Source organism: Halichoeres trimaculatus, unplaced genomic scaffold, assembly GCF_033239565.1.
Source record: "Halichoeres trimaculatus isolate MK-OKI-2021-1 unplaced genomic scaffold, fHalTri1.1 fHalTri1_scaffold_24, whole genome shotgun sequence".
NCBI lineage: Eukaryota > Metazoa > Chordata > Actinopteri > Labriformes > Labridae > Halichoeres > Halichoeres trimaculatus.
In genome coordinates, this window is record NW_027437202.1 from 4,170,218 (window position 1) to 4,195,917 (window position 25,700).

A 25,700-nucleotide genomic window follows, 5' to 3' on the forward strand; every position below is an offset into this window, starting at 1 on the left:
AATAATAATGAAATAATAATAATAAAAATAAAAATAAAAATAAATAAATAAATGCATAAAAATAATTAAATAATAAAATAAAATAATAAAATAAGATAACAAAATAAAATTAATGAAATAAGTTAATTAATTAACCGTTTTTTTTTTCAGTGGCCCTGATTGTCTTCTTTGGAATGTTTTCAGCGTCAAAATTAGGTTATGAATTTTAGAAACCATTCTTTTAATGTTAACATTTGGCTTTTTGAAGAACGGTTGTACCCTTCTTCGACCACAAGAGGGCAGAACAACTGCTGTCAAACTTTCTCCCCCCTCGCGCAAGTCTTCCACAGCACCAAGGAGGGACTGAAGAAAGAGGAGTGGTGTGATTACTCAAGAAACTTTGACAGGTGTGTGTGTGTGTGTGTGTGTGTGTCAGAGAAGGAGAGACAAACAGGGAGGGTTTAGGAAATCGATGAGGATGAGGCGGAGGAGACTTCTTCCCCTTCCTTACCTGTGAAGACTCAGAAGAGGAGTGAGGGAGGAAGAGGAGATCAGACGGAGGGGACGGTATGAAGGGACGCACAGAGTCACAGGAAGATGAGGGGGGGAGTCTTGTGTGCATCACGCTGGAGGAGATGGAGAGCTACTACAGATACAGCCAGTGCTGCCAGCAGCTGCAGAGTGAGTGTGTAAACTTTTGTGTGTGTTTTTATGAGTGAAACAGGAGTGTTTAGATTTTAAAGTGTGTGTTTTTACTTAAAGTTGACGCTTTGTAGAGCTGAGTCATGGTTATGTTGTGGTGTCAGCTCAAATACCTGTCCTAATGGGATCTACCTGTTTTCTTACACCAAATATTTGCGTTGCATAACTCCAAATCCCATCATGCACTGCAGTTTTTAATTATCCTGCTTTATTTATATCGATTTTCTCCATTTGGCCTTTGTTATCTAGCTGATTTGACCACAGTTCTGTTGAATCTTTGAGTTTTATCAGGTTTATAATGTGATGAGTGGATTTAAAGCACAGGTAAACATCACTTCTTCACCTGGTTAACACATCTTAGTGAGCCAAAGTACATGCAGTATGTATTAATATAGTAAACTGCTACATCCTTGTTGACTCAGGGTGGTTCAATAAGAGGTGGCATAATTATCCAGCCGACAGCAGAGCCAGGAGGCGTGTCTGAATTAATAAAAGTCTATTTGCATTGATGAGGCACGCTGAGACCACCGTGCTCAGATCTCTGCGTCTGTCAGATGATGGTTCAGCTCTATTCTGGGCCCTCTCTGCAGGCTTTGGTCTGTTTTTGGAGACGCTGTGTGTATTTTTAGAAAGAGCTATTCTGGAAAGGCTGTGTCATGAAGACAGGTGATGATGATTTTCCTCCTTAATAGAATCCAAAATCACTTTTTAAACTCGCAGAATTAGATTTGCCTCCACACGCACTTCTCCAGGGTGGACTCCTGCTCTTAAACTGAAGTCATGTGCTCCCAGTCATTAGTTTTGATGTTTTGTACTTTGTGTTTCATTCTTACCATCCTCATGATCTGCTCCCTGTCATTTTAAGTTGTTTCACATCTTGTGACCTCCGTCGTCCTGATCATGAGCAGAGGAGTTGGTGGGAATGAAACCTCATCCTCATAAAACTTTTTCCTATGATGACTGATTTTCTGTCTCCTCCAGTGGTTACCCATCAGCCACCTCTCCTGAAGGGCTGTGCCGGATTTGATCCTTTATTACAGTCTGCGCCTTAGACACACATGTATCAGCTGTTTGAGTCTTATGTCATCAGAGCATCCTGGCTTATTTTATTTTACTACATATTTTGGTTTCATGACCGACTGTCAACAAAGTTTTGGCAGCGTGTCCATCGAAACCTGGAAGGGGAAGGATGAGTCTCATCGAACACGTCACATGTTTAAAGCATGACTTTATCCGTGTGTGTTTTTTAAAATCTTTTTCACCGCTACACTTCTCCCTCTGCTCGTTTCAACCCATGACTCACTTCTCAATTCTTCTCTTCCTGTTTACACTCCGCTCGCCCAGTCCTGTTTGATCTCAGGGCGACACAGAGACACAGAGACACAGGGACACAGGGAAGGGGAAGAAATCTCAAATAAATAATCCAGCTGGGTTATTCTAGCTGTAGTCTGAGCTGCATCCCTCGCACCAAACAGGTCTCCGTTACATCCCGTGTGCACCGTCCAGCGTCTGCTCTGCATCCCCATCAGTTTGTGTTTTTACATCCATGGTGGAGCTGTGTCTGCAGAGTCAGGAAATGCACCATTACGAACCCTCTCCTGTTTCCTGTCCTGCAGTCAGCGAGCTTTAATCTGCCTGCATCTTAATTTAACATGAGCCAAACACGTGCACACACTAACAGACCTGTTATTTTTAAGCCTTTAAATCCCTTTTATTTGTTCATAATCTTCCCTCAGACTAAACTGAGAGAGTCATCTTTAATTCAGCCTCAATCCAATCTTTAATCTCACACATACATCCTTTTTAATCTGCTCACTCAAGTGACATTCCTTCATTTTAGCCCAGATTTTAGTCAGAGCAGATGCAGCCAGCGTTAACTGTGTCCTATTTTATTTGAAGGCCTCACTGCAGGTAGATTTTGGTTCACCTGGATAAATATGACCTGGACTAACCTGTGCCAGCTGACTCTATCCGTTTGAGCTCGACAGCTGGGAGCATACCATGCAATTATCACGAATTATCAAGAACATTGAGCGTGTTTTAGAGGACACTTTAGCATCATTCTTCCAGGAGGGCATTTTGGTTTCCAAGGGGCCACTTTAACGCATTTTGATTCCCATAAGGGCCTTTTAGCGTGCATTTTGGCTTCTGAAAAGGAACTTCAGCAAATTTTGGCTCTGAAGTTAGCACTAAAGTGTGCTATTCAGCTTCCATAAGAGCACTTTAAAGGCTCTGAGGAGTAAATGTTCGCCTATTACGGCATTAGGGCATGTGGGCTCCCAAGAGTGACTGTAGCACACGTTTTGGCTCTCAATGGGGAATTTTAGCGCACTTTTAGCCCCCCTTGAAAAACCCTTTAGCATGTGGTTTGGCTTCTTAGAAGGAATTTGAGCCCATTTTGCCTCCAAAGGGTAGCTTAGCATGTGTTTTGGTTCTCAAGCGAGCACTTGTATGCTTTTTGGCTCCTATAAGGAACCTTCAAAAAGTGTGTTTGACAGCTGTGAGCATAGCATGCAATCATCAGAGAGCAGTGGTGAAAAAAAAAACATTTTGCACAACAGGAACACTAAGTCCAGTGCATTTTTTTTGAGGACACTTTAGCATCCCACTTTAACGTGGTTTTTTCATCCAGGATGGCACTTTAGCCTGTTTGATGATGATGATGATGATAACTTTTATTTGTCATTGCACATGATTAAGAGAAATTGAATTACATTTCAGCTTGGCTTCAAAGAGAGCAGTTAAGTGCATTTGGCTTCCATAAGTGGCCTCTCAAAGGGGAACTTAAGTGCATTTTGGCTCTGGAGCAGATACCTTAGCATGCTGTTGGCTTCCTTAATGCCCTTTGGCATCCAATTTGGCTTCTAGGAGGGGACTTCACTGCACAAAACTGAAATCTTGGGAAGTGTTTTTTTTTATTTTCAGTGTAAAATGTTTTTTTAGACCTAATATGAGTCACATTCAGCAGGGCAGTCCAGAAAAATGTCTTGTTTAAAGTTATTTGAAAACAATAATGAGGTCTGAATTGCTGGGAACAAGTAAAATCTGCCAATGTTTTAATACATCATTATAGTTTTAAGCAAAATTTTGAGGAATTTTTCTTGTTCCATTGGCAGATTTTTTTAACTTGTTAGAAGCAATTCAAACTTCATTTTTTGTCTTTAAATAACTTGGAACAAGACATCTATCTGGACTGATAAGTTGAATTTGGCTCATATTGAGTGTGATAAGACAATTTTTACTAAAAATAAGACAAAAACACTTGATAAGATTTCGGTTTTTATGCAGTGGTGAGCGTGGTTTGGCTCCAAAGGGTAGTTTAGCATGTGTTTTGGTTCTAAAGTGAGCACATCTGTGCTTTTTGGCCCCTTTGAGGGCACTTTAAAGTGTGTTCACGACAGCTGCAGGCATACCATGATATTATCACCTGAGAGCAGTGGTGAAAAGAAACTAAAAGAACATTTAGCGCGAAAGGAGCACTAACTTTTGTGCATTTTTTGAGGACACTTTTGATCTCAAGGGGCCACTTTGGCATTTTGGCTCCCATAAGCAGCCCTAAGCATTCGTTTTGGCTTCCAAGAGAGCACTTTAGCGTGGTATGGCTCCTGAAATGGCGCTTTAGTGCATTTTAGCTCCCAAGAATGATCATTAACACCCCTTTTGGTTTCAAAGAATTGCGTGTTTCTCAAGGTAGACATGTCATGTGTGTTTTCAGGGTTTGAAGGCTGCCCTGAATGCCTCATGGCTCCTCAAGTTTATTTATAAGACTTAAACATGACACATCTTCCTACTCTTCTTCTTTTTTTCCTGGCTCAGATGTTTGTGAGGAGTTTCTGACAGCAGGGCAGCTTTTCATGAACCCAGCTCCCGAGGGTCTTTTCATATCTCCAGCATCCAACTCTCTCACTGTGTGTGGTGTGTGTGTGTGTGTGTGTGTGTGGTACTCTGGGTCCCCCTGCTGTCCTCTCTGCCATTGTGTGTGTCTGAGAGTGTGAGAAAAGCTGCCCCTCTGGCAGCCTCTACTTCTTGAAGAGACTTTTCATCAGCTTGGTTTGAGCCTGCACTTTGGTGCGTTCAATGTCAGCTGGAAATTTGAGCATCTAACAGATTTTGTGCTCTCTTCTTCTTTATTTTCGAGGCTCCCACCTCCCCTGTGAGTGAAAACAGTGAAATCTGAAACTGGAGGCGGAGCCTCTGAAACCCCGCCTCTCTAACGGGCACACATGAGAGGGGGAGGTGTGTGTGTGTCTGTGTGTGTGTGACAGCTCAGTCAGCAGTGGGACTCCTCGCTCAGAGCAGAATGGAGAGCGTGAACTTCCACCTCGATGTGCTCTGACAGAGTGTGTGTGTGGGTGTGTGTGTGTGAGTGTTTTAAAAGTATGTGTGAGTGTGTGTGTAGGTGAGGGGAGCATACATGTGCAGGCGACACGATGGCTCTGAACCGAGTGTCTCAACTCTGCCACGATATCACCCGCCTGTGGCTGCAGCTGAAGATGATGACAGGTACAGTGTGTGTGTGGGGACAGAGAGTGTGTGAATAAGTGGAGCAGACACAGGTGGATGATGGGAAGTGTGCTGGTGCTTCCATGTGTTTGTGTGTTTGCAGAAGCAGGCTGCAGCCAGGTCGTCCAGGTGTTTAAACAGAGCTTCATGTTTGTTGAAGTGAGTGTGTGTACAAGTCGAAGTTCATCCTCATTTCTGGATCTTTGCTCTGATTGGTTGAAAAAGTGTCATTGAGATCTAACGCAGCAGATTTGTTGAAGATAATAATTCCCTTCTGTCTTCTTCTGTGGTGGTAAAGACGTCCAGGACGAGGTGTTGCACTGTTAACACCACTAACATCATCACACACACACACGCACAAACACAATGAAGCCGTTACTGCTGCGTCTCCTCACGGCCCTGAAGGTGTGACACTCCATTAGACGCTTACATAACCCAATCTGAAGCTGAGATTTGTGTCCCGAGGTCCTGAGTGTGTGTGAAAGTGACGCTAACGTGAGTGTGTGTGTGTTCTGTACTGTACACTGACAGCATGTTAATCACGTTGCTCCCATTAAGCGAGTGTTTCCTCCGACACAAAACCCTTTTGAGAGTTTGAACGTCAACATCTCCTCCCCCTCTGTCCCACCATGAGTGTGTGAGAGTGTGTGTGTGTGTGTGTGTGTGTCTTTTTATTCTGCTAATGCTGTTGATGATAATCCATGGAGATCCCCTGCAGGTTCCCTCAGGTGTTTTCACCATCAGATGAAGTATCAGCCTCTCCTTGGGTTAAAAGTTTAGAAGTCTGAGCTTAGCGTCCTCCAAACCATCAGGGATGCAGAGCAGTGTGCTCTGTTAGGAGGCAAAAACCTGATAAACTGATCTCTTGGAGGCAAAAATCCTCTAAGTGCCTTCTTGAGTAGTAAAACACACTAAAGAAGCGTTAGTGGTCCAGGTCCCGCTCCATGAGGTTCGCCCTTGTGCTAGTGACCAGCCTATGGCCTCTTTCCTGCATTTCACTCTTCACTCTCACCCTGATTCTAGTCTATTCACTGTCCTCCTCTTTCAAATTGAAGGCATAAAAAGTCCCAAAGATAACTAAAAAAAAAAAGAGAAAAATATGCAAAAGTGCTCTTCTGTGTGGCAAAAATGACTTAATGTCCCAGTTAAGGGGGCAAAATGTTTGGATCAGTGACATATTGAGTGACAAAAACTTGCTAAATGAGCCAAAAAATGTGCTAAAGTGCTCTCTTGAGAACAATAATAAATGCTAAAGGACCCTATTGCGTGGCAAAAACTTCCTAAAGTCCTGGTTATTGCAACAATGCCAGCTATAGAGCCCTTTTGGGAGGCAAAATCATGCTAATGCAATCTTTTGGGAGGCAAAATTGTGCGTAAGAGATCTTTTGGGAGGCAAAATCACACTAAAGAGATCTCTTGAGAGGCAATATCACACAAAAAAGATCTTTTGGGAGGCAAAATCATGCAAAAGAGCCCTTTCGGGAGGCAAAATCTTACTTTAAGGATCTTTTGGGAGGCAAAATCCAGTTAAGAGATCTTCTGCATGGCAAAATCACACAAAAAAGATCTTTTGGGAGGCAAAATCATGCTAAAGAGTCCCTGTGGGAGGCTAAATCATGCTAAAGAGCTCCTGTGGGAGGCAAAATCATGCTAAAGAGCTCTTTTGGGAGGCAAAATAAGAGGCAAAATCATGCTGATAAGACTTTTTGGGAGGCAAAATCTCACCTAAGTTCTTTTTTGGGAGCACAAACTGTCATAAGTCTTCGTTTTGTGGTGAAAGGCCTATTATAGTGTTGTCTTCGATAGCAAAAGCTTCCTTGAGTACTTCTCTGGAGGCAAAAATGCACTGAAGATCTCTTTTTGGTGTCAAAAACCCCAGTTAATGTTTCCTCTTTTGAGCAAGAACTAGCAAAAGCCCTGGTTTGGTGACAAAATGACTGTTACAGTGTTGTCATGGTTAGCAAAAAACTTGCTAAAGACTCTTTTGGGAGGCAAAAACGCACTGAGGAGCTCCTTTTTTGGTTGCAAAAACACCAAAGAGCCCTCTTAAGAGGCAAAAATGTGAGCTCTCAACCTCTGGCCTTAAAAAGTTATGCACACCACTGATGCTGGGTACTCACCCTGCTCTGAAATCACCTGTTTGAGGAGCATTAGCTGCAGCTGTTCATGTGTAATTGAACCTTTTAGTCAATACTTAAACAAGAGAGCAGGATCAATAAGTCAATCCAGCTGAATTAAGATGAAGTGGATCGGATGAATCTTTAATGACCCCGCTGGGAGGAAGGGATGATGGCAGCAAAACACAGGAAATCAAATAAATTAGATGTAAAAGAGATGAAGAAATTCATCATAAGTGTAAACATCTGAAAACTCACTGAGGATGCTTCACCTCTCCTCGTCTGTCATTTCCTCCCTGCTATTCTCAGTCTCTTTGTTCTGCACGGTGTAATGAGAGGTGGTCACAGCCTCAGGCGGCTAAAAACAGGCCGCTGCGAGTCTGACTCTCAGCTGAGCTTTTACACTCTGTGTTTTTACTAATAATGGACGCAGAGGAAGGGAGGAGGCTTTGAAGCCACAGGATTGCGAGGACGTGCTTTGTAGTGGGGTGGGTGAAACCGCAGATGCATGGAGTGAGCAGAGCATGCAGCGGGAGTTTTCCGTGGAACCTGCGTGTGTTGTGACGGCAGACTGCAGACAGGGACGGGACAGTAGAGCGTTGTTTCCCTGAGATGATGAGGATGATGATGCCATCTATTCAGTCGGGCAGGGCGCCGTGCCAGGGACGGTGACGGGCTCTGAGAGGACGTCACTCTCAGACATCAAAATAACGACTCCCACCCAGAGATGTTTGCAAAACCAGCATCCAATCAGGCATATTAATGTGTATGTGGCCCTGTGACCCAGTTGTTGTGGGGTATGGTGTGTGTGTGTGCCATCCCTGGTCCTGTGTTTGTGTGTGACAGATGGGACTTTGGTAAACCCTTCCTGTAATGCCAGATAATAGAGCTCAGATTCCCTCACACAAGTGCACACACACACACAGACACACACATACACAGCTGCAGAGCGCCTGTTAAATCCTCGCTTCGTTTCTGCGTCTGCTGGCATTTAATACCAAGACGGCCACTTTTAGCCTGCACACACACTCATACACACACACAATTCCTCCTTTAAGGCTGATAATGTGTTACATACCATCCGAGCAGATGGAGATGCTTTCCTCCTGCTTTTGCTCTCCATACTTCATACAGGTTCCTGTTACTATGAGGAACTTCATCTTCTGCTTCACACTTCCTGTTCGTCTTATAATGTTTTTCTTTACAGTCAGTCTCTCCGTCAGTGAAAACACACCCGCAGTATCATTTCGCAGCAGGCCAACACATTAAAAATGTAGGCATGTGTAAAGCAACCCTGCACCTTCCTCTTCACTATCTTTTCACCTCTCTAAATCCAGGGCTTTCACATTCAGACCAGGGGGCACTTGAGAGTGGGAAAGCCGGAGTCTGCTTTTATGTTTCTCCCGTCTCGTAATTAAAACCCTGAGAAAAAGCTTTGAATTCCGATCTGCTTCAAAACGCGGATTCATGCTCTCACTTTGAACACAGAGAGGATATGAGGTGGTGAACTTCAGTTTTAACGTGCAGATCGCTGGGTGATGTGCCCCCTGGATAAGCCCCCTGATAAAAAAAAAAAAAGGATGAATGAAATGTTAAAGAGGGTCTAACGGGGGGGAAGGGGCGAAAAAAGGAGGAGGGACATTCTTTCAGCGCCCCCCCATAATCACTATTTGTGTTTGGCTTGCATTGCCCCACTTCCAGTGTCCCTGTGTGTGTGTGTGTGTGTGTGTGTGTGTGGGTAAAGGGGGTTCACTTGCAGCCGAGCTGAGTGCAGTTTGATTTCATTCATTCATTGCGCGGAGGACAAAGCGAGGAGTTTGAGAGGAAAGCAGCTCGACGCCTGAATGTCTGATAAGTTCGTCGCCTCTGCGAGCGTTTCAACTTCCTGTTTCATCTCCTCACCTGAAAATCTGATCACAGGAGGAGTCACACACACAGATAACGTCGAGTGAGAGCGTACCCCACACACACACTCTCCTGTAGTAGAAGCTGATTATAGTGCCGTTGCTGTTTTTGCTGAAATGACAGGCTTGGTGAAGCTGTGTGGTCAGCTTGAGTCGGTTAAAGGAGTTCCCTTCAGACTCTTGGATCCTGGACTCTACAGGGTGTTTCCTGCACGGCCCCTGAGTCTCTAACGTCCTTTAATGTAATCCTTTAATATCTGGAGCGCTGCCCGCTGCTTCACCAGCTTTATGACTCTGTTTATGTTTGTGCACGACTCACTAAAGATTCCTGTCTGACCACAGCTACATGTCGTTAGTGTTTCCTAATGATGGCACTTAGACCCATAACATCCTGTAAACAGCTGCACACACACGGCTCTGTGCTAACATGAGACCTGCAGCATGTGGTGTGAGTCACTGTCTAGCCAATGGTATGGTATGCTTAATGCACACTGTAAAGCATTAGAGAGGATCTGAGCGCTTAATCTGCCCGGTTTCTGCATCGTATGGAGACGTGCAGGGGCAGCACTGCAAAAACTGAAATCTTATCAAGTGTTTTTGTCTTATTTTAACTAACAATTTATTCAATATACTCAATATGAGCCACATTTAACTGTTCAGTCCAGATAAGTGTCTTATTTCAAGTTGTTTGAAGACAAAAATGAGGTCTGAATTACTTGTAACAAGTAAAAAAAATCAGACCTGATCTTCAGACCTCAGTTTTGTCTTTAAATAACTTGAAATGAGTCATTTTTATGGACTGTTCAGGTGAATGTGGCTTATATTAAGTCTAAAAATACTTTTTCTACTAAAATAAGACAAAACCACCTGATAAGATTTCAGTTTTTTGCAGTGAGGTTGTAGGTCCCTAGACTTGGCTCACTGCAAAAAATGTAAAACTTATCAAGTGTTTTTGTCGTATTCTCTGCAAAAATGTCTCATTAGACTCAATATGAGCAGCATTTACCTGAACAGTTAGGAAAAATGTCTTATTTAAATTGTTTAAAGACAAAAATGAGGTCTGAATTGCTTGTAACAAGTAAAAAAAAATCTGCCAATGGAGAAAATTTTTCTTGTTCCATTGGCAGATTGACTTCTTACAAGCAATTAAGACCTAATTTTTGTCTCTGAACAACTTGGCACAAGACGTTTTTCTGGCCTGATAAGTTAAATGTGGCTCAGATTAAGTATAATAAGACATTTTTTACTCAAAATAAGACAAAAACACTTGATGAGATTACAGTTTTTCGCAGTGTTCTGCTCCTGTGTGTGTGAACAGTTTGCTTGCTTTACACTTCCTCGCTAATTGATTACTCTTAACCAGCTCCAGCTCGGGCATACTGCTCTGAAGCCCTCGCCACGCTCCCCTCACACCAGCCTCAGTGCCAGACTTTGTCTATATGCACAAACACACACACACACACACACACACGTAGAGCTGCTCCTTCATACACACTTCAGAGGCATTGTTCACACATGCACACATGGTCGTACGCAATTATCAGTCATTGTGTTTGGCATGCGTGAGTCACACATGGAGATGAAATGAACATGGAGAGGAAATGAGGAGGGGGAGGACGCTCTTTCTCCTTCTCTACACGTCTGGGATGGCCGAATGAGATTATTCTAATCCAGATTGAGCAGAGAGGAGAGGAACTGCTGTTTACCTTGCTCTTATTTGAATTAAAGTGTGTGTAACCCTGAGAGAATGATCAGCTGTTGCTTGTAAACTCTGAAATGGGTCACACCAGATTCTTGGCGTGGCTCAGTCCTCACAGCCTGGTTCTGGTTCTCTGTGATTCTGCGTTTAAAGACCTGATGTTTTTCTCTGTTTCTCTTCAGATGACATCGTCCACAGGGCTGGCGTTCCTCTCTGTGCGGCAGAAATCGGCTCTGAACTCCAGAAACAGTTCGCCATCCTGCCAGGTGGGTCACTCTCCCTCGAAGAAGTTGAACTCTTTAAGTCTCAAACTGAGCAACACACTCCTGGGGCCCTGTGTTGGGTTACCCTGATGCTAACGCCTGCTGAGTGGGTAAATAATTCACCACCGTGAAATTTCCTTTGCAACCTGACCCACTGACGAAGGACAAGGCCATGTTTGAGTGTGTGTGTGAGGACGCACATGATGGCTTATAAAAGTAATATAAAAGAAGAAGAAAAAAATGCAAATAAAACATTTCTCATCATTTTTTGTCACCAGGTGGCCGTGGGATGAACGGCAGCCCCGTCATGGTCTTCCCAGAATTCCCAGCGTTCAGCGAGCTGGAGGAGGAGGAGGTCCAGAATGTCCTCACCTACCTCACCAGCGTCCCTGGGTTAGCATCACACACACTTACACACTCTTAAACACGCCTCACTCCCATTTCTTCACCTTTTGTTTGCCTCATGTGTCTGATGTAATACCACATGCAGCCACAAGGTGTCAGTGTCACACTGAATCCTGCAGAAAGGAGCATAAAGACGAACACTTAAGGAATAAAACATGCAAAATGAAAGATAAATTATTAAAATTATCAAAATAAATGATTTAATGCAGATGTAATGCCACATGGAGCCAGCAGGTGTCAGCATTCAAAGAAACCTGTGCAGAAATCCACATAAAGAAGATGCAGAATCAAATACATGATCTCAATTATCCAATTAAATTAAATTTCCTTCACCTCTCTCCGTCCTTCCTCCTCCCCCTCTTGTTCTCTCCTCCCTCCCACCTCCCATCCTCACACATGATAAAGGGGAGGAGAAAAGATGAGGATGTATTTCTTAATATGTTCTTGTATGTGTGTGTGTGTATGTGTGTGTCATGGCCGCCTCTTTTTTTTTTCCTTTGCCTCATCACCTTTCATACAACCCCCCCCCCCCTCCTCCTCTTTGAATCCCCTCCCTTTCTCCCCCTCCACCAGCTACATGCACCCAGCTGCCTGTCCGCTGCACCCTGAGCTCTGATTGGCTGCCTGAGAGCAGCAAGATGCAGGGCTCAGCTCTGATTGGCTGAGAGCAGGCAAGCAGGTGGTGCAGCAGGAGAGGAGGGAGGGGAAGGAGGAGACGAGGAGGGAGATGCTCTTTAAGGATGAGATCGGTCACCTCTCTGTTCGAGACGCTAACAGATGAATATGATGCAGGAAACGGACACTGACAGCAACAGAATGAGGAAGATTTAAGGTGGAATGGATGGTTTCTGCAGGATTTTAAGGATTTTTGTTGTTTTTTTGTCCTGGATTCGTTGAATTTGCTCTGAATCAGCTGGCTCCTTCTGTGTGCTGTGATTATTCTGTCCGGTAGAGGATGGATTGAGGGTTTGCAGTCGCGGCGTTCTCCGGTTAGCGTTGCTTATTTTAAATATTAACATGTTATGATGAATATGCTGTGTGTATCGCTCTGTTTGCATGCTCTCTTAAACGTGTGTGTGTGTACGGTTTGTGCTTGCATCTTTGGGTGTCAGTATGTTCTGCAGGACACTTGCTGCAATTACTGCATTCACACACACACACACATACTGCTGACACACAAACATTAGCCTAATGAGACGCTGCATATGGTCCTGCCTGTGGAATGAAAGGCAAAATATTCACACACAACACACACGTTAAAGCAGAGCCAAGGTTTCCATGGAAATCACAAGGGTCTGTGTGATCATACCGATGACACACTTTAACATCCACAGAAACAGAATCATGTATCATGTGCTGATTAAACCGTAGGTGAATCGCAGCAAACGTCAGTACATGTGTGGCAGATTTTTTGAGGACACCCTTGAGTTCACGCTCTTCAGAACGCTCCAGAAAATCACTGACCCCATGACCCTGTCTGTGTTTGTCCCCTGCAGCGTTGCAGCCTCAGGAGAAGGATTCATCCTGGTCATTGACAGACGACTGGACCGATGGGCCGCCGTCAGGGCTACCCTGCTCCGCATCGCTGTGAGTCCCTCTGTGTGTGGAGTGTTTCTTTGTCCCTGTATTTGCTCAGAATTATTAAGTTTTAACCAAACTTAACTTCTGAGAGCTGACTTCAAACTTTGAGGCGTTCTTACCTTCCTGATTTTCTTGTTTTGGTCACTGAGAGGCTCAGGATCCTGACCACAGATAGACCAGAAATAGATGCTAAGATGCTCACCTCAAAACCACCAAACTCCACAGACACAAACAGTAATTTCTCCCTGTCAGGTCTCAGTGCTCTCTCTTTAACCGCTGCCATGATCAGTTAGTTTGTGTTTTATGTGCAGCTTTTGGGGTTTTAAATAATTTGTTTGGCTCAGATGCAGAACACAAAAAAAACAAACAAAAAACAAATGAGCTGGAGTCAGACTTTTCTGTGCCCTGCAGAGTAACAAAATAATGTCAATAATATACTTTATTTATACAGCACTTTTCAAAACTTTGCAACAAAGTGCTTTACAATAATAATAATAATAATAATAATAATAATAATAATAATAATAATAATAATAATAATAATAATAATAATAATAAAATTACTAAAAAATAATATAAATATAAAGTGCTTTTAAAATGCTAAAAAATAATAATTAAAAAAGTGCTTTAAAGAATATTTTAAAAAACGCCTTACAGAATAAAAAAAAATTTAAACAAAAAAATCCATCTATTCTAATTTTTAAAAATCTAAAAACAATAAGTGCCTTACAAAATAATACAAAAAATAAAAAAGAAAAAAAGGTTTTATAAAACAATTAAGAAAATAAACTGAAAAGTCGTGCAAAAATAAGAAAGTTAATTTAAAAATTAGATAATATAAATGAAAAGTGCTTTTAAAATGCTTAATGATAAAAAATGAAAAAAGTGCTTTGAAGAATATTTTGAAAAAAAAGCCTTAAAAATAATAAAAAAATAAAAAACAAAAATAAATTCTTATTATTAACATTTTAATTTCTAAAATAAAAAAAATAGTTGCCTTACAAACTTATACAAAAAATAAAAATAAAGTATTTTATAAAATAATCCAGAAAATTAACTAAAAAGTTCTACACAAAGTAAAAGAGTGAATATAAATAATAATATTAATTATACAATAAATAGAACACAGACACTTGGAATAAAAATTAGAGCATGTCTGTGACATAAACAAAGTCTCAAAGTGGCCGTATTTTCTTCAGCACAATATGGTATATGTTACATGAGGATAAAAGTAACTTAGTATGTTTATTTAAAACAGAAAATCTTTGAAAAATTATGAATTATGGTGCTCCCAAACTGTGCTTTCCTTTCCCTCTTGTGTCCCCATTTCTGTTTTGTGTGCTGGGATCAGCTCCTTCCACTGCTCAATAACTGTTTTGGTGTGTGTGAGGATTACTCTACATGTGTTTAACACAGATCTGTGGGTGTAGCTGCTGCTGTCACCTCCGTGTGTGTGTGTGTGTGTGTGTGTGTGTGTGTGTGTGTGTGTTAGGTTTGGATTGTCACTCTGGCTGTAATGAATATTTTGCTGCTCACTGTATGTGTCCCCGCTCCTGGAACCTGTGTTTTACGTTCTGGTTCTGTCCGAGTTGAGTCATCAGCGCTGTGTAGGATGCAGCTTTGAAATGAGGTGACTGTGTTGTGTTGATGCAGGACGGGGGTTAAAAATACGCCTCATGCAGGAGTGGGTGGTGGAGTCTCACAGGCTGTGTGCAATGACGACTCTGTAATTGTGTTGTGGATGTGAGTGTGCTATTACCCTAGTAGCCTACTTCTTCTTCTGCAGACTTTTCTCTCTGAAGTTCAAAGTGCAGAGCGGCTGAGGAGGGAGCGTGCTTCAAATTTACAGCGACCTTTCCGAAAAGCAGAAATTGGTTTGAGGGAACAAAGAAACACAAAAGCAGAGCAGAAAAAGAGGGAAAGAGGGGTACAGGAGATGAGGGCTTCTCCTGCTGAGAAGCTCCTGCTGCCACGCTGTGACACTCCCACCTTCCTCTCCACTTAATGGGCTCTCCACCAGGTAGGGAACGGTGTGAGGCTCATTACTCCTGACTGTAGCTCCATCATCATTACCCTTTCATCCTTCCTGAGTTTTATTTCTGGAAAGGAAAGGAAAGGAAGGATGGAGTTGCATCCAAAACATGGAGTAAAACTTCACCCTCGCTCCTCCAGCTTTATCTTTCACGCCCCATCTCCTCCTTGTCCACCAGCCAATCCCACACAGGTTTACTGGAGGGAGACTGAAGGTCGTTGTCTTCCCCCCCGTGAGACGCCGGGCCCATCAAGGCTGTTCAAGGTCGCGTGCTGCCATTCGCTGATTCCACTGCTGGGAAAACAGAGGAGTGGGCAGTATTGTCATGTAAAGGGGAGAGATTAAAGAGCGGCACGTGTGTACGCAGGCCGTCACACGCCGCACACAGATGGTGCTGACCGCAGATTAAGTCACAGCTACAGTTATAAAACAGACATAAATAAAAACCAGAGGGAAATGTGCAACAGCTGGTGCACCAAATATCCAAAACACTGCACACATGTGCCAGGACTCTTCTACTACTGAGCCATACTGTTGCACACACACTCCTCATGTGTCTTTGTTATGAGCAGGACAGCAGACGCTCCTTTAAAGGGAGGTGTTTTAGCCCCCCAGGGGACTGAAGCACATCCTCCTCCCTGTACGAATATAAATCACCCTGGTCAAGAGAAAACCACATCCTAATCCTTATCATTTATTTATGGGGCTCTCTTTTTTTACCCCTCAGACGTGTGTGTGTGCACATGTAGCTGCGTTTGAGCATTAGCATGTCATCCGTCAGGGGGACGCAGCGAGCAGATTGTGTATTGTCATGTTAATGTGGAGGTACAAATGAAAGCAGGACCTCTCAGGGTTTATTGAATTTAATGGGCTCTAATCGAGGGTAGATTGCTTTCTGTGTCGTGTGTTTTTAATTAGGCCCTGTGCAGATGTTGATTTGGCGCGGACAGAGAGAGGAAGCAAACGAGGTGAGGTGAAATCTCCAGGTGGAGTCTGCGCAAGAGCCAAAAATATCAGTTTCCATCGGATGTCTGATTCGTCTCACACACTCCTCTCTTCCTCTCTTGCATGACGTGATGCACTTTCCCTCCATGCTTTTTTTTCCTGAGGAGACTGGTTTCCATGGCGACACAGTGCAGGCATTTCATGACTATGAATTAAAGCCTCATGCAGCGTTTTTTTCCCCTGAAACTGTTCAACATCTTTTCCTAACCTTTCTATCCGGCTCTACAGACTTTATTTATGGCGCTGCTAAAGATTTCATGAGCTTGTCACACATCTCTGTGGACATGTCACCCTGCATTGATTTATGATGCCTAACAGGGTGGAGCAATCCACTCCGGGGTTCAGACAGAGCCGTAACAAATACAGTCTTTCAGCTGAGTGGCCTCCTGGGCCACCGTCTGCGCGAAAAGGCAATTCTCCGCTTTAACCTGAGGTGTAGAGACAAAAACTGTGCTCACTCCCGGCTGTCGGGGGGCTAATTTACCTTAAAGTCACAGCAGTTAAGAGGCAACTGTGGCAGTTTATGGATGTTAAATCTGAGAAAAGTCTTCATGGTTGTTGGAGATTAGCGTTACAGCTCTGCAGAGGGATGGATGTGACATGTCTGACTTTCTGCTTCTCTTTCTCTTTCTCAGGGTTCATTTCCAGGGAACTTACACTTGGTTCTGGTGTTGCGTCCCAATACTTTGTTCCAGCGGACTCTGTCAGACTTCTTGTTCAAGTTCAACAAGGATGAGTTCAAAATGAAGGTGATGCAGGAATGCTGCAAAAAAAAAAAAATCTTTTCAAGTGTTTTTATCTTGTTTTGATTTTTTTTCCGTTATACTTGATTTTTTTCATTTTTTTTATTTTATTTATTTTTATTTACTTTTTTTTTTAATATATCTTTTTTTTGTCTTTTTTTGTGTTAATAAAATTTGGAAAAATATAGTTACAGCTGTAAATAAAAAAGAAAAGTAGAAGAACTGTTATTGTTGTATGTGTTGTTGAATTAAAATTTAAAAAAAAAAAAAGTTAAAAAAAAAAAAAAAAAAGTTAAAAAATTGCCAAGGAAAAAAAAAATTGCCCAAAAAATTTACTTGATAAAAAACAAGACATTTTTCTGGACTGGTCAGGTGAATGTGGCTCATATCAAGTCTAAAAAGACATTTTCTACTGAAAATAAGACAAAAACACTTGATAAGATTTTATTTTTTCCAGTGTGATCCTCTTGTGGATGTTGCAGACTAACGTTTGTATTTTTTTCAGGTGGTGATGCTGAGTTCAGTGACTGAGCTCCATGCTTATATCGACCCGGGACAACTCACCACGGAGCTGGGAGGCACGCAGGAGTACTGCCATGAGAGCTGGATCTCACACCGCACTGTACGTACTTCACAAACACCTGCATCTGCAGCACATGTGTTGATCTGTCTGTGTGTAAATCCTCAACATGTCCTCTGCAGGCAATCGAAGCCTTCGCCCTCATGGTGAAGACCACGGCTCAGACCCTGCAGGCGTTCGGCACTGAGCTTGCAGAGACAGAGCTGCCCAATGACACAGAGGCGACCACCGGCCTGCTGCACGCACACACGCTGAAGAAGGACGCCATGAAGGTCAGACGTCAGAATGGAGAAAGTGTGTTGAAATGTGGGGTGCAGGTTCTAAAACCTGTTTATTGAACTTCCAGGAGGACCTACAGGTGGCGCTGTCTCAAGGAGGACGCCTGCTGGACTGTATCAATGAGCCTCTGCAGACTGACCCTGAATACAGCATGACCTACGACGAGCTGGAGAACTTAGCCACCGTGCAGAGGTAGAGGAAGACAGTGTGTGTATGAACGCAGGAGATGTTGATGTTTGATTCATTCTGGCTCTTTTTTCTTCTCCTCAGACTCCTTGGTCAGCTGGATGAAACGGAAACGGCGTTCGACGACTTCTGGGAGCGTCACCGCACCAAGCTGGAGCAGTGTCTGCAGCTGCGTCACTTTGAGCATCACTTCCGTGAAGTGAGTGGTAAATCTGTGCGTCTGATGAGGCGACCATCAGGTGGGAGTTAACCTCATGTGTGTGTCTTTCCAGGTGCGAGGCCAGCTTGATGCCACTTCAGACAGGTTGTCCGGCTTCTCCGAGGTCAGCGTGAACCCCGCCCACGCTGAACACGTCCTCCGAGAGCTCAGCGGGCACGAGAGCAAGGCCTGTGTAAGCCAAACGCTCATCACTTTCACCTGCTAGCTTCCTCCAGGCTGCGTGGTCGATTATATAATCAATGTCACACACCGTCCATCCCCCACAGGGAGAGGAGCGGCCTGTGCATGTGACGGCGTTAGGCTTTTATCAGGCGCTGGTTTCTCAGGATTCCTCTGAAGGATGAAAATAAAATGATAGAGATTAAAGAAGGTGGAGCTTCTCGTCTTATCATCCTCTGTGTGTTTCTGCAGGATGTTTTAGACGCCGCCCTGTCTCTTGCCGGCGAAGGCGACCGCCTGATAGAAAACTCCCACTACGCTGAGGACTCCATCAGGCCAAAGTGCAGCGAGCTGAGAGGAGTGTGTGAGGACATCAGCTCCACCCTGAGGAGCAAGAAGAACCTCCTCCTCAGAGCCATGGAGCTGCACCACTCCCTGGAGAAGGTACACAGCTCCCTAAAAAGAGGAGAAAAGGGAGATTCCACCTTTTTTTCACTCACATTAATCTTCTCCTTTCACTTTTAGGCGTCGAGGTGGTGTGAGGAGGGGATCTTTTTGTTGGCGAGCCAGCCGGTGGACCGCTGTCAGTCTCAGGATGGAGCTGAAGCAGCTCTACAGGAGCTGGAGCGGTATCTGGACACAGCTTCTGTGCACATGCTCGCTGACCGTGGCGCCATCTGCTGCCAGTTTGAGGCAGTGCTCTCTACTCAGCTCAGGGTCAGTCAGCAGTAGCTTTAAAACATTTAATAAACGATAGTGACATTATGTGAATTTGATATTTCTGAATCTCTTTTTGAATGTGTGTTTCTCCTCCATTAGGACCAGGTGGAGCGGATTTTCCAGAAGCAAACGTCCGTCCAGGAGATGTTCGAGAAAAGACGCGTCAGTTTGAAGAAACTCGCCGCCAAACAGACCAGACCAGTCCAGCCTGTAGCGCCTAGACCTGAAGTCAAGTCTCCTCTGTCCTCTCCCAGTACGTCCGCACACAAACTGATGTGTTCAAACTATTTCATCATCAGATAGGAAGCTAACTGTGTGTGTTGTTTCCTGTGTGTTTCAGATCAACAGAGGAAGGAGAGGAGATACTCTGCCGATAACGTCATCTGCAAGAAGGTCGATTATGTTCCTGATGTTTTTATTCAGAAGAAATATTCAAAAGATGTTAAATCTTTATATTTTTGTTTCCAGACGGAGTCTCCGCTTCACAACGGCGGCACCAGACACGCCTCTCTCTCAGAAGAAGAAGAAAACCTCGCCGTACTCAGACGGTGAGGCCTCATCCTCACAGACTCTCAGGTTTTAGCAGCACAGGTAAGATTCATGACGCGTTCCTCTTCTGTTTTTCAGCCATGTGATGAACGAGCTCCTGGAGACGGAGAGGGCGTACGTGGAGGAGCTGCTGTGCGTGCTGGAGGTAAGCATGATGTCATAATTTGACTTTGCAATGATGAGTTTGTGCTTTTTTTGTAATATGTGGAAATGTGTGTCGCAGGGCTACGCAGCAGAGATGGATAATCCCTCCATGGCTCACCTCATCCCCAACACGCTGCTCAGCAAGAAGGACGTGCTGTTTGGGAACATGTCGGAAATCTACCAGTTTCACAAAAGGTCATCCTTTGTCCTAAAAAACAAACAAAATGCACTCAAACGCGTTTAAGTCTGATGTTTCATCGTGTTTTTCCTCTGCAGGACGTTCCTCAAGGAGCTGGAAACATACACTGACTGCCCTGAACTTGTAGGACGCTGCTTTCTAGAAAGAGTAAGTCTTGACGTCGCCTCCTTCTCCTCCTCTTCCTTGATGAAGTCACATCACTTAAAAAAAGTGTCCATCTTCCTCTGTGTGTGTGTGTGTGTGTGTGTGTAGATGAAGGACCTGCAGATCTACGAGGCGTACTGTCAGAATAAACCTCGCTCCGAGAGCCTGTGGAGGCAGTGCTCCGACTGTGCCTTCTTCCAGGTCTCCTTTCACCCCCTAACATCACTTTTCATCCTTTTTTAAGATGAAACTCAAACATCTCTGCATCTCTTTGTGTGTTTCTCAACCAGGAGTGCCAGAAGAAGCTTGAACATAAACTTGGTTTGGACTCCTACCTCCTCAAACCCGTCCAGAGAATCACCAAGTACCAGCTTCTCCTCAAGGTGAGATCACTGAGCGTTTATTCTGAGTGTGTGTGTGTGTGTGTTGTTCTCATCGTGTGCTCTGCTTCCAGGAGTTGTTAAAGTACAGTAAGGGCTGTGACGGCTGCGACGACCTCCAGGAAGCTCTCTCCTCCATCCTCGGGATTCTGAAAGCTGTGAACGACTCCATGCACCTCATCGCCATCACAGGATACGAGGTCAGAGAAGAAGCTTGTGAATCAGACGGATTCTTTTCCAGCGAGTCGTTCTGCAGCTAATGTGTGTGTGTGTGTGTGTTTCAGGGTAACCTCTCAGAGCTGGGCCGCCTCCTCATGCAGGGCTCCTTCAGCGTGTGGACGGAGCATAAAAAAGGCCACGCCAAAGTGAAGGACCTGGCCCGCTTCAAGCCCATGCAGCGACACCTGTTCCTGCACGAGAAGGCTCTGCTGTTCTGCAAGAGGAGGGAGGAGAACGGCGAGGGCTACGAGAAGGCGCCGTCCTACAGCTTCAAACACTCGCTCAGCGTAAGGAGAGCTCTGTCACGTTTGTGTAGCGTCTTTAAAAACAGCTGGATGATGACGTTTGTTTCATTTTTACTCAGATGAGTGCGGTGGGCTTCACGGAGAACGCCAAAGGAGACAACAAGAAGTTTGAGATCTGGTGCAACTCCAGGGATGAAGTTTTCATCGTGCAGGTGATGCCTCACACCTCCTCCTCTGTTTAACCACAGATGATGAAAAATAACTCACTAATGCTACGTTACTTCTTTATCACCCAGGCTCCAAATCCAGAAATCAAAACGTCCTGGGTGAACGAGATCCGCAAAGTTCTGACGCAGCAGCTGCAAGCCTGCAGAGGTAAAACCGCCACATCAGCTCCTCCGTGTTCTCCTTTTTTAGTCTCTCCTCCTTCAGCTCTGATTTATGCTTTCGTGTTTTTAAAGATGCAATCCAGCAGAAGAGCTCAGACCCTGTTTCCCCGAGTCAGACCAGCAACAACACAACCATCTCCCTCAGGTGGGCGCTCAGGGTCAGGAGGAGGATTTTACTCTCAGAGGTCAGAGTTTGTGTTATTAAATCTTCTTCTTCTTCTTCTCTTTCTCAGTCCCTTTCGTAGCAACGTTCAGAAAAACCAGAAGAAGCAGGAGGAGAAGAAGGAGCCGAGCACGATCTCTGAGGTCAACTATTCGCCCAAACACAAAGGTGAGGATTTTCTCTTATTTATTTATTTTATTTTATTTTATTTTATTTTGTTTTATTTTGTTTTATTTTATTTTATTTTATTTTATTTTATTTTATTTTATTTTATTTTATTTTATTTTATTTATTCCTTTATTTATTATTTTTTCTTTTTAATTAATTTTTTTTTCAAACTTTTTTTTTTCAGTTTTTTGGTTTTGAATTTAACCATATACATATATATTTATAGATGAAATAAAAAAGACATTAAAAAAATTATTTAAAAAAAAAAATTATAGATAAAAAAATTATTATTAAATAAAATGGGCTACTGAAAAGCTACCAAACTAAAATGGAGAAAAACAATCAAATAATTAACCGTTAACAAAAATAATAATAATAGACGTAATAAAGTAAGAATATAAACTTAAAAACATAATTTAAAAAAAATTAAATAAATAGACATTTAAAAAAAAAAATATATATATATGTTTATATTTATATAAACTCCAGCGAGCTCAAAAACTCTTCTCTTCTTCATCTTCACCTCCACGCTTCCTCTCTCTGCCTGTGCGCTCTTCTTTCTCTTTCCATTTCACACCATGGTTTCCAGATGAAGCGGTGACCAGCCCCACCTCTGACAGGTCCTCTGTGGCCAAAAAGCGTTTTACTTTGCAGGGCTTCAGCAATCTCAAGAGTCCTAAAGGTAACAAGAAGGAGGTGGAAGGAGGCTCAGTCTCAGCTGTAAACTTTGCTCCTCTTTCTCACCTCTCCTCTTCTTCCTCTGCGCTTATCTCTCCTCGATCAGGCTCTGCCCTGAGCCCTGAGCATGGCTCCAAACGCCACATGGTTAAGAGCGACCCCACCCCATTTGGGTTCAAAGGTATACTGTCCTTGGCCGTCAGTCATCCTCTCATTCCTCATCACTCACACATCTGTGTCAGGGTTCAGAGTGATGAAAGAGCAAACCCTGAGGTGTTTTCATCTTCATGTTCACTGTTTTAGTGTCTCACTGTCCTCGCCGGCTGTTTCTCTCCACGCAGAGCCGCCGTCTCACGTCACTCTGAGCAAAGTGAAATGGATGAGTACCTCTAGTCTGTTACAGAGCAAGCGGCGAGGTACAGAGCCGCTCTGAGGCGGAGCTGATGTGTGCTGTGGTTTGTGGTGGTCATGAGTGATTTTTAACAGAGGTAAAGAGTAAGCCGTTCTTGGCATTACGGCGTGATTTAGAGGTGTTTTCCTGAAATCAGTCTCTTCAATCCTCTTCATTTGTTGATTCTGGCTGTGTGGTGTGGATAATAATGAGGAAACAGCTTCTCTCTCTGAGAAGCCTTGGAGTGGATTGAGTTGATGAAACTCTTGGGTTTGTTTTTCTTTGGGTTTTGATTTTGGAGGATCTGGGTTAAATGTCTTTATAAGAAGTGGACGCAGCCATCAGCTCTGTTTTCACCTGTTCGACTCTGAATGAGGCCATATTTTCCCACGCTTGAGGCATGACGTCCACTTCTTATCCTCAGTCTGTGGTTTAAATGTGTTCATTCACCACTGCTCATCCTCTGGCTCCACCTTGTGGAATTTATTGTCACTGCAACTCTCTCCAAGTGGCATTAAGCTTCCTCAAACATCCTCTGAAGAACACCATAACAAATTTTGATCTCCACTTTTTAAGATCTTGTCACTAAATCTAGAGTTTTTAATGAGTTTAATAATCAGCGAGTGTATGTTTTAATGCCACATGGAGCAGGAGTGATCAGATTCTTTCCCAGTCTTCTAATTTCTCCTCCCATCACTTTCAGGCTGGAACAAGGCGTCTCTCTCAGTGGACGCCTCAGAAGAGAACGACGGCTACTCCAGCGGCGAGGACCCCATGAACTCTGACCCCGAGGACGACGTGGGGAAGAAGCTGGTGAGTCTCTTTAGACTTCTTTCAGAATTTCTCCACTTGACTCCTTCAACCTATCAATAACACTGTCTTTGTTGACCTTTCAGGCGCCAGGAAAGTACACAGTGGTGGCGGACTGTGAGAAGGCGGGGCCTCAGGAGCTGTCCGTGAAGAGCGGAGACGTGGTGCAGCTAATCCGAGAAGGAGAAGAGGGACAGTGGTGAGTTCAAACTTTATAAAGTTTGATCTTCTGCTCAGATTAGAGTTTTATTTTCAGTTTGAACACTCTCTTCTCATTGTGGTGTCTTCTACAGGTTTGTGAAGAACCTCCGCACCAGTAAGGAGGGCTGGGTGGCCGCAGCGAACCTTCTCAGCCTCATCTCAGAGTCCAAGTCGTCTCAGTCGCTCAGTAGCTCAGGTATATCCTCACAAACATGATCACTTCATCTGTTATGTACTCCTTGAGTCTCCTCTTCTCACTGTGTTGTTGTTGTTTGTGCGTTTGTCCTGCAGATGGCAGCGTCTCCGGCAACCTCAGCACTTCCTCCAGCTGCAGCGAGACTTACACCAGCTACTCCGACATCAAACCATGAAAACATTTCCTCCATGGGTTCACAGAACACACAATCGGACCTTTTCTTTTCCCAAACCAAACACCAAAGCTCCCATGAAGAGGCAAAATGTCCCCACTGAAATACCCACCCTGATATGTAGCATCAAAGTGCACAGATTTAAAAAGTTTCAGCACTTAAAAAAGGGGGCCAGCAGCTTAAAATGTTCAAAATCTGCCCCTCCTTTCAACCTCACACCTTGAAACAGACACATTGGCTCACATTTATCCTACACTGTGAAAAGAGGCAGCTCATTCCTCCCGCTTTGACCACGCCTACAAAACGCCAACACAAACACATCCTCTCAACTTTTTTTTTTGTTTACTTTTTCCAAGCCCTGTTGTGTAACGCTCCTCTGATCTGCTCTGGATTCACCTCTCAGGAAGCCCAAGAAGCCGTGTGGGCAGGCAGGTGTGACTGCATACCTGCTTATGTCACCTGAAAAAGTCTTTGTGCAGAAATAACTCAAGGAGGTTACATCACTTCAGAGCCTAATGTCTTTTTTTTGCGGAGACAGATTTAGATTAAAAGTTTGCATTCACATTTTACACACACACAGTCATGCATCTGGTTTCTTATATGTAACAAACTCTGAGCAGACATGCACAGCAATCCAAACCGCTGCATTTTATCTCATTTCCACTTCACTCACCTCTCATTTCTCTGCACTGCACCAACAAAAGCCGTCTTTGTCCCCTCCCTGCGCTCCCAGCCCCGCTCAGGCATGTGACAGCATCTCCACATCATCACTGAGCAGAGCTAACCAGGCCCCGTCAGACCTTCCTGACATGTCTGCACCGAGAGCAATACGTGTTTACTTGACACCACGATGTAGCCGAGGAGCCGTCATGATGGAAGGTGCAAAAAATACTGACACGTCTGACTTTTCAGTGTGGCTTTCAGCGAGGTGGGCCTGGATGTTTGTACAGGTTGATGACTCAACCAGCTGCTGTGACACTCTTCTTATTGCTGAACACTGAATGACACCTTTTTATTACGTGATTTTTATAACCACAGAATTTCTACTGAATCCAGAAGGTGCACTGTAAAACAATCTCTTCCTCTTTCTATTTCACTGTTGAATGTTTGTAACTGAACACAAAAACCAGCCCCCTCACATGAATGCTTTGCATTCATCTACTACTTAACAAACCCATGTTTCCTTGTTATTTCCTATTATTTTCTTCATCTGGGGCAGTTAAGAACTATTTTTGTACTGAATCATGTAACATGTTGTCCCTGTGAAACAAAGGACTCTAGATAAAGGAACAGTCTGTGTCAAACTGTGGCTGGTATTCTGTGTATTGTGCGTAAGACTGAGACTGTGTTACACTTGTACAGATGTGTCCTCTGATACCTCACCTTGTTTTCCTTCGCCGCATGTATTTTGTGAAGAGGAGTTTTTTTTGTGAGTCTTCTTGTCTCTCTGTACATCAGCATGTCTCATGGGAAGTGTTTTTACCAGGCGCTGTATTTTGTGAGAGTTTATTTTTTTGCCCTTTTATCAAAGCTGACACGGGCACTAAACTTGTCAGTTGTTTATTATGACCACAC

At 43.7% G+C, this 25,700-nt stretch overlaps 1 protein-coding gene across 1 annotated transcript; it reads left to right on the forward strand.

Annotated features, from left to right (window-relative positions):
• The first annotated feature begins 383 nt into the window (after positions 1-383).
• On the forward strand, positions 384-24,398 carry LOC141785928 (guanine nucleotide exchange factor DBS-like). The gene is made up of 32 exons (XM_074664554.1): positions 384-660; positions 11,087-11,170; positions 11,446-11,560; positions 13,069-13,159; positions 16,826-16,939; positions 17,439-17,555; positions 17,636-17,785; positions 17,860-17,984; positions 18,063-18,177; positions 18,251-18,370; positions 18,610-18,801; positions 18,883-19,074; positions 19,177-19,330; positions 19,418-19,470; positions 19,546-19,625; positions 19,705-19,771; positions 19,850-19,965; positions 20,047-20,116; positions 20,222-20,314; positions 20,404-20,496; positions 20,568-20,693; positions 20,778-20,999; positions 21,077-21,169; positions 21,254-21,332; positions 21,419-21,491; positions 21,580-21,677; positions 22,267-22,359; positions 22,462-22,536; positions 23,450-23,559; positions 23,643-23,755; positions 23,850-23,953; positions 24,049-24,398. The coding sequence occupies exons 1-32, from the start codon at positions 549-551 to the stop codon at positions 24,126-24,128; spliced, it is 3,519 nt and encodes a 1,172-aa protein (XP_074520655.1). The 5' UTR covers positions 384-548; the 3' UTR covers positions 24,129-24,398.
• Positions 24,399-25,700: the final 1,302 nt, after the last annotated feature.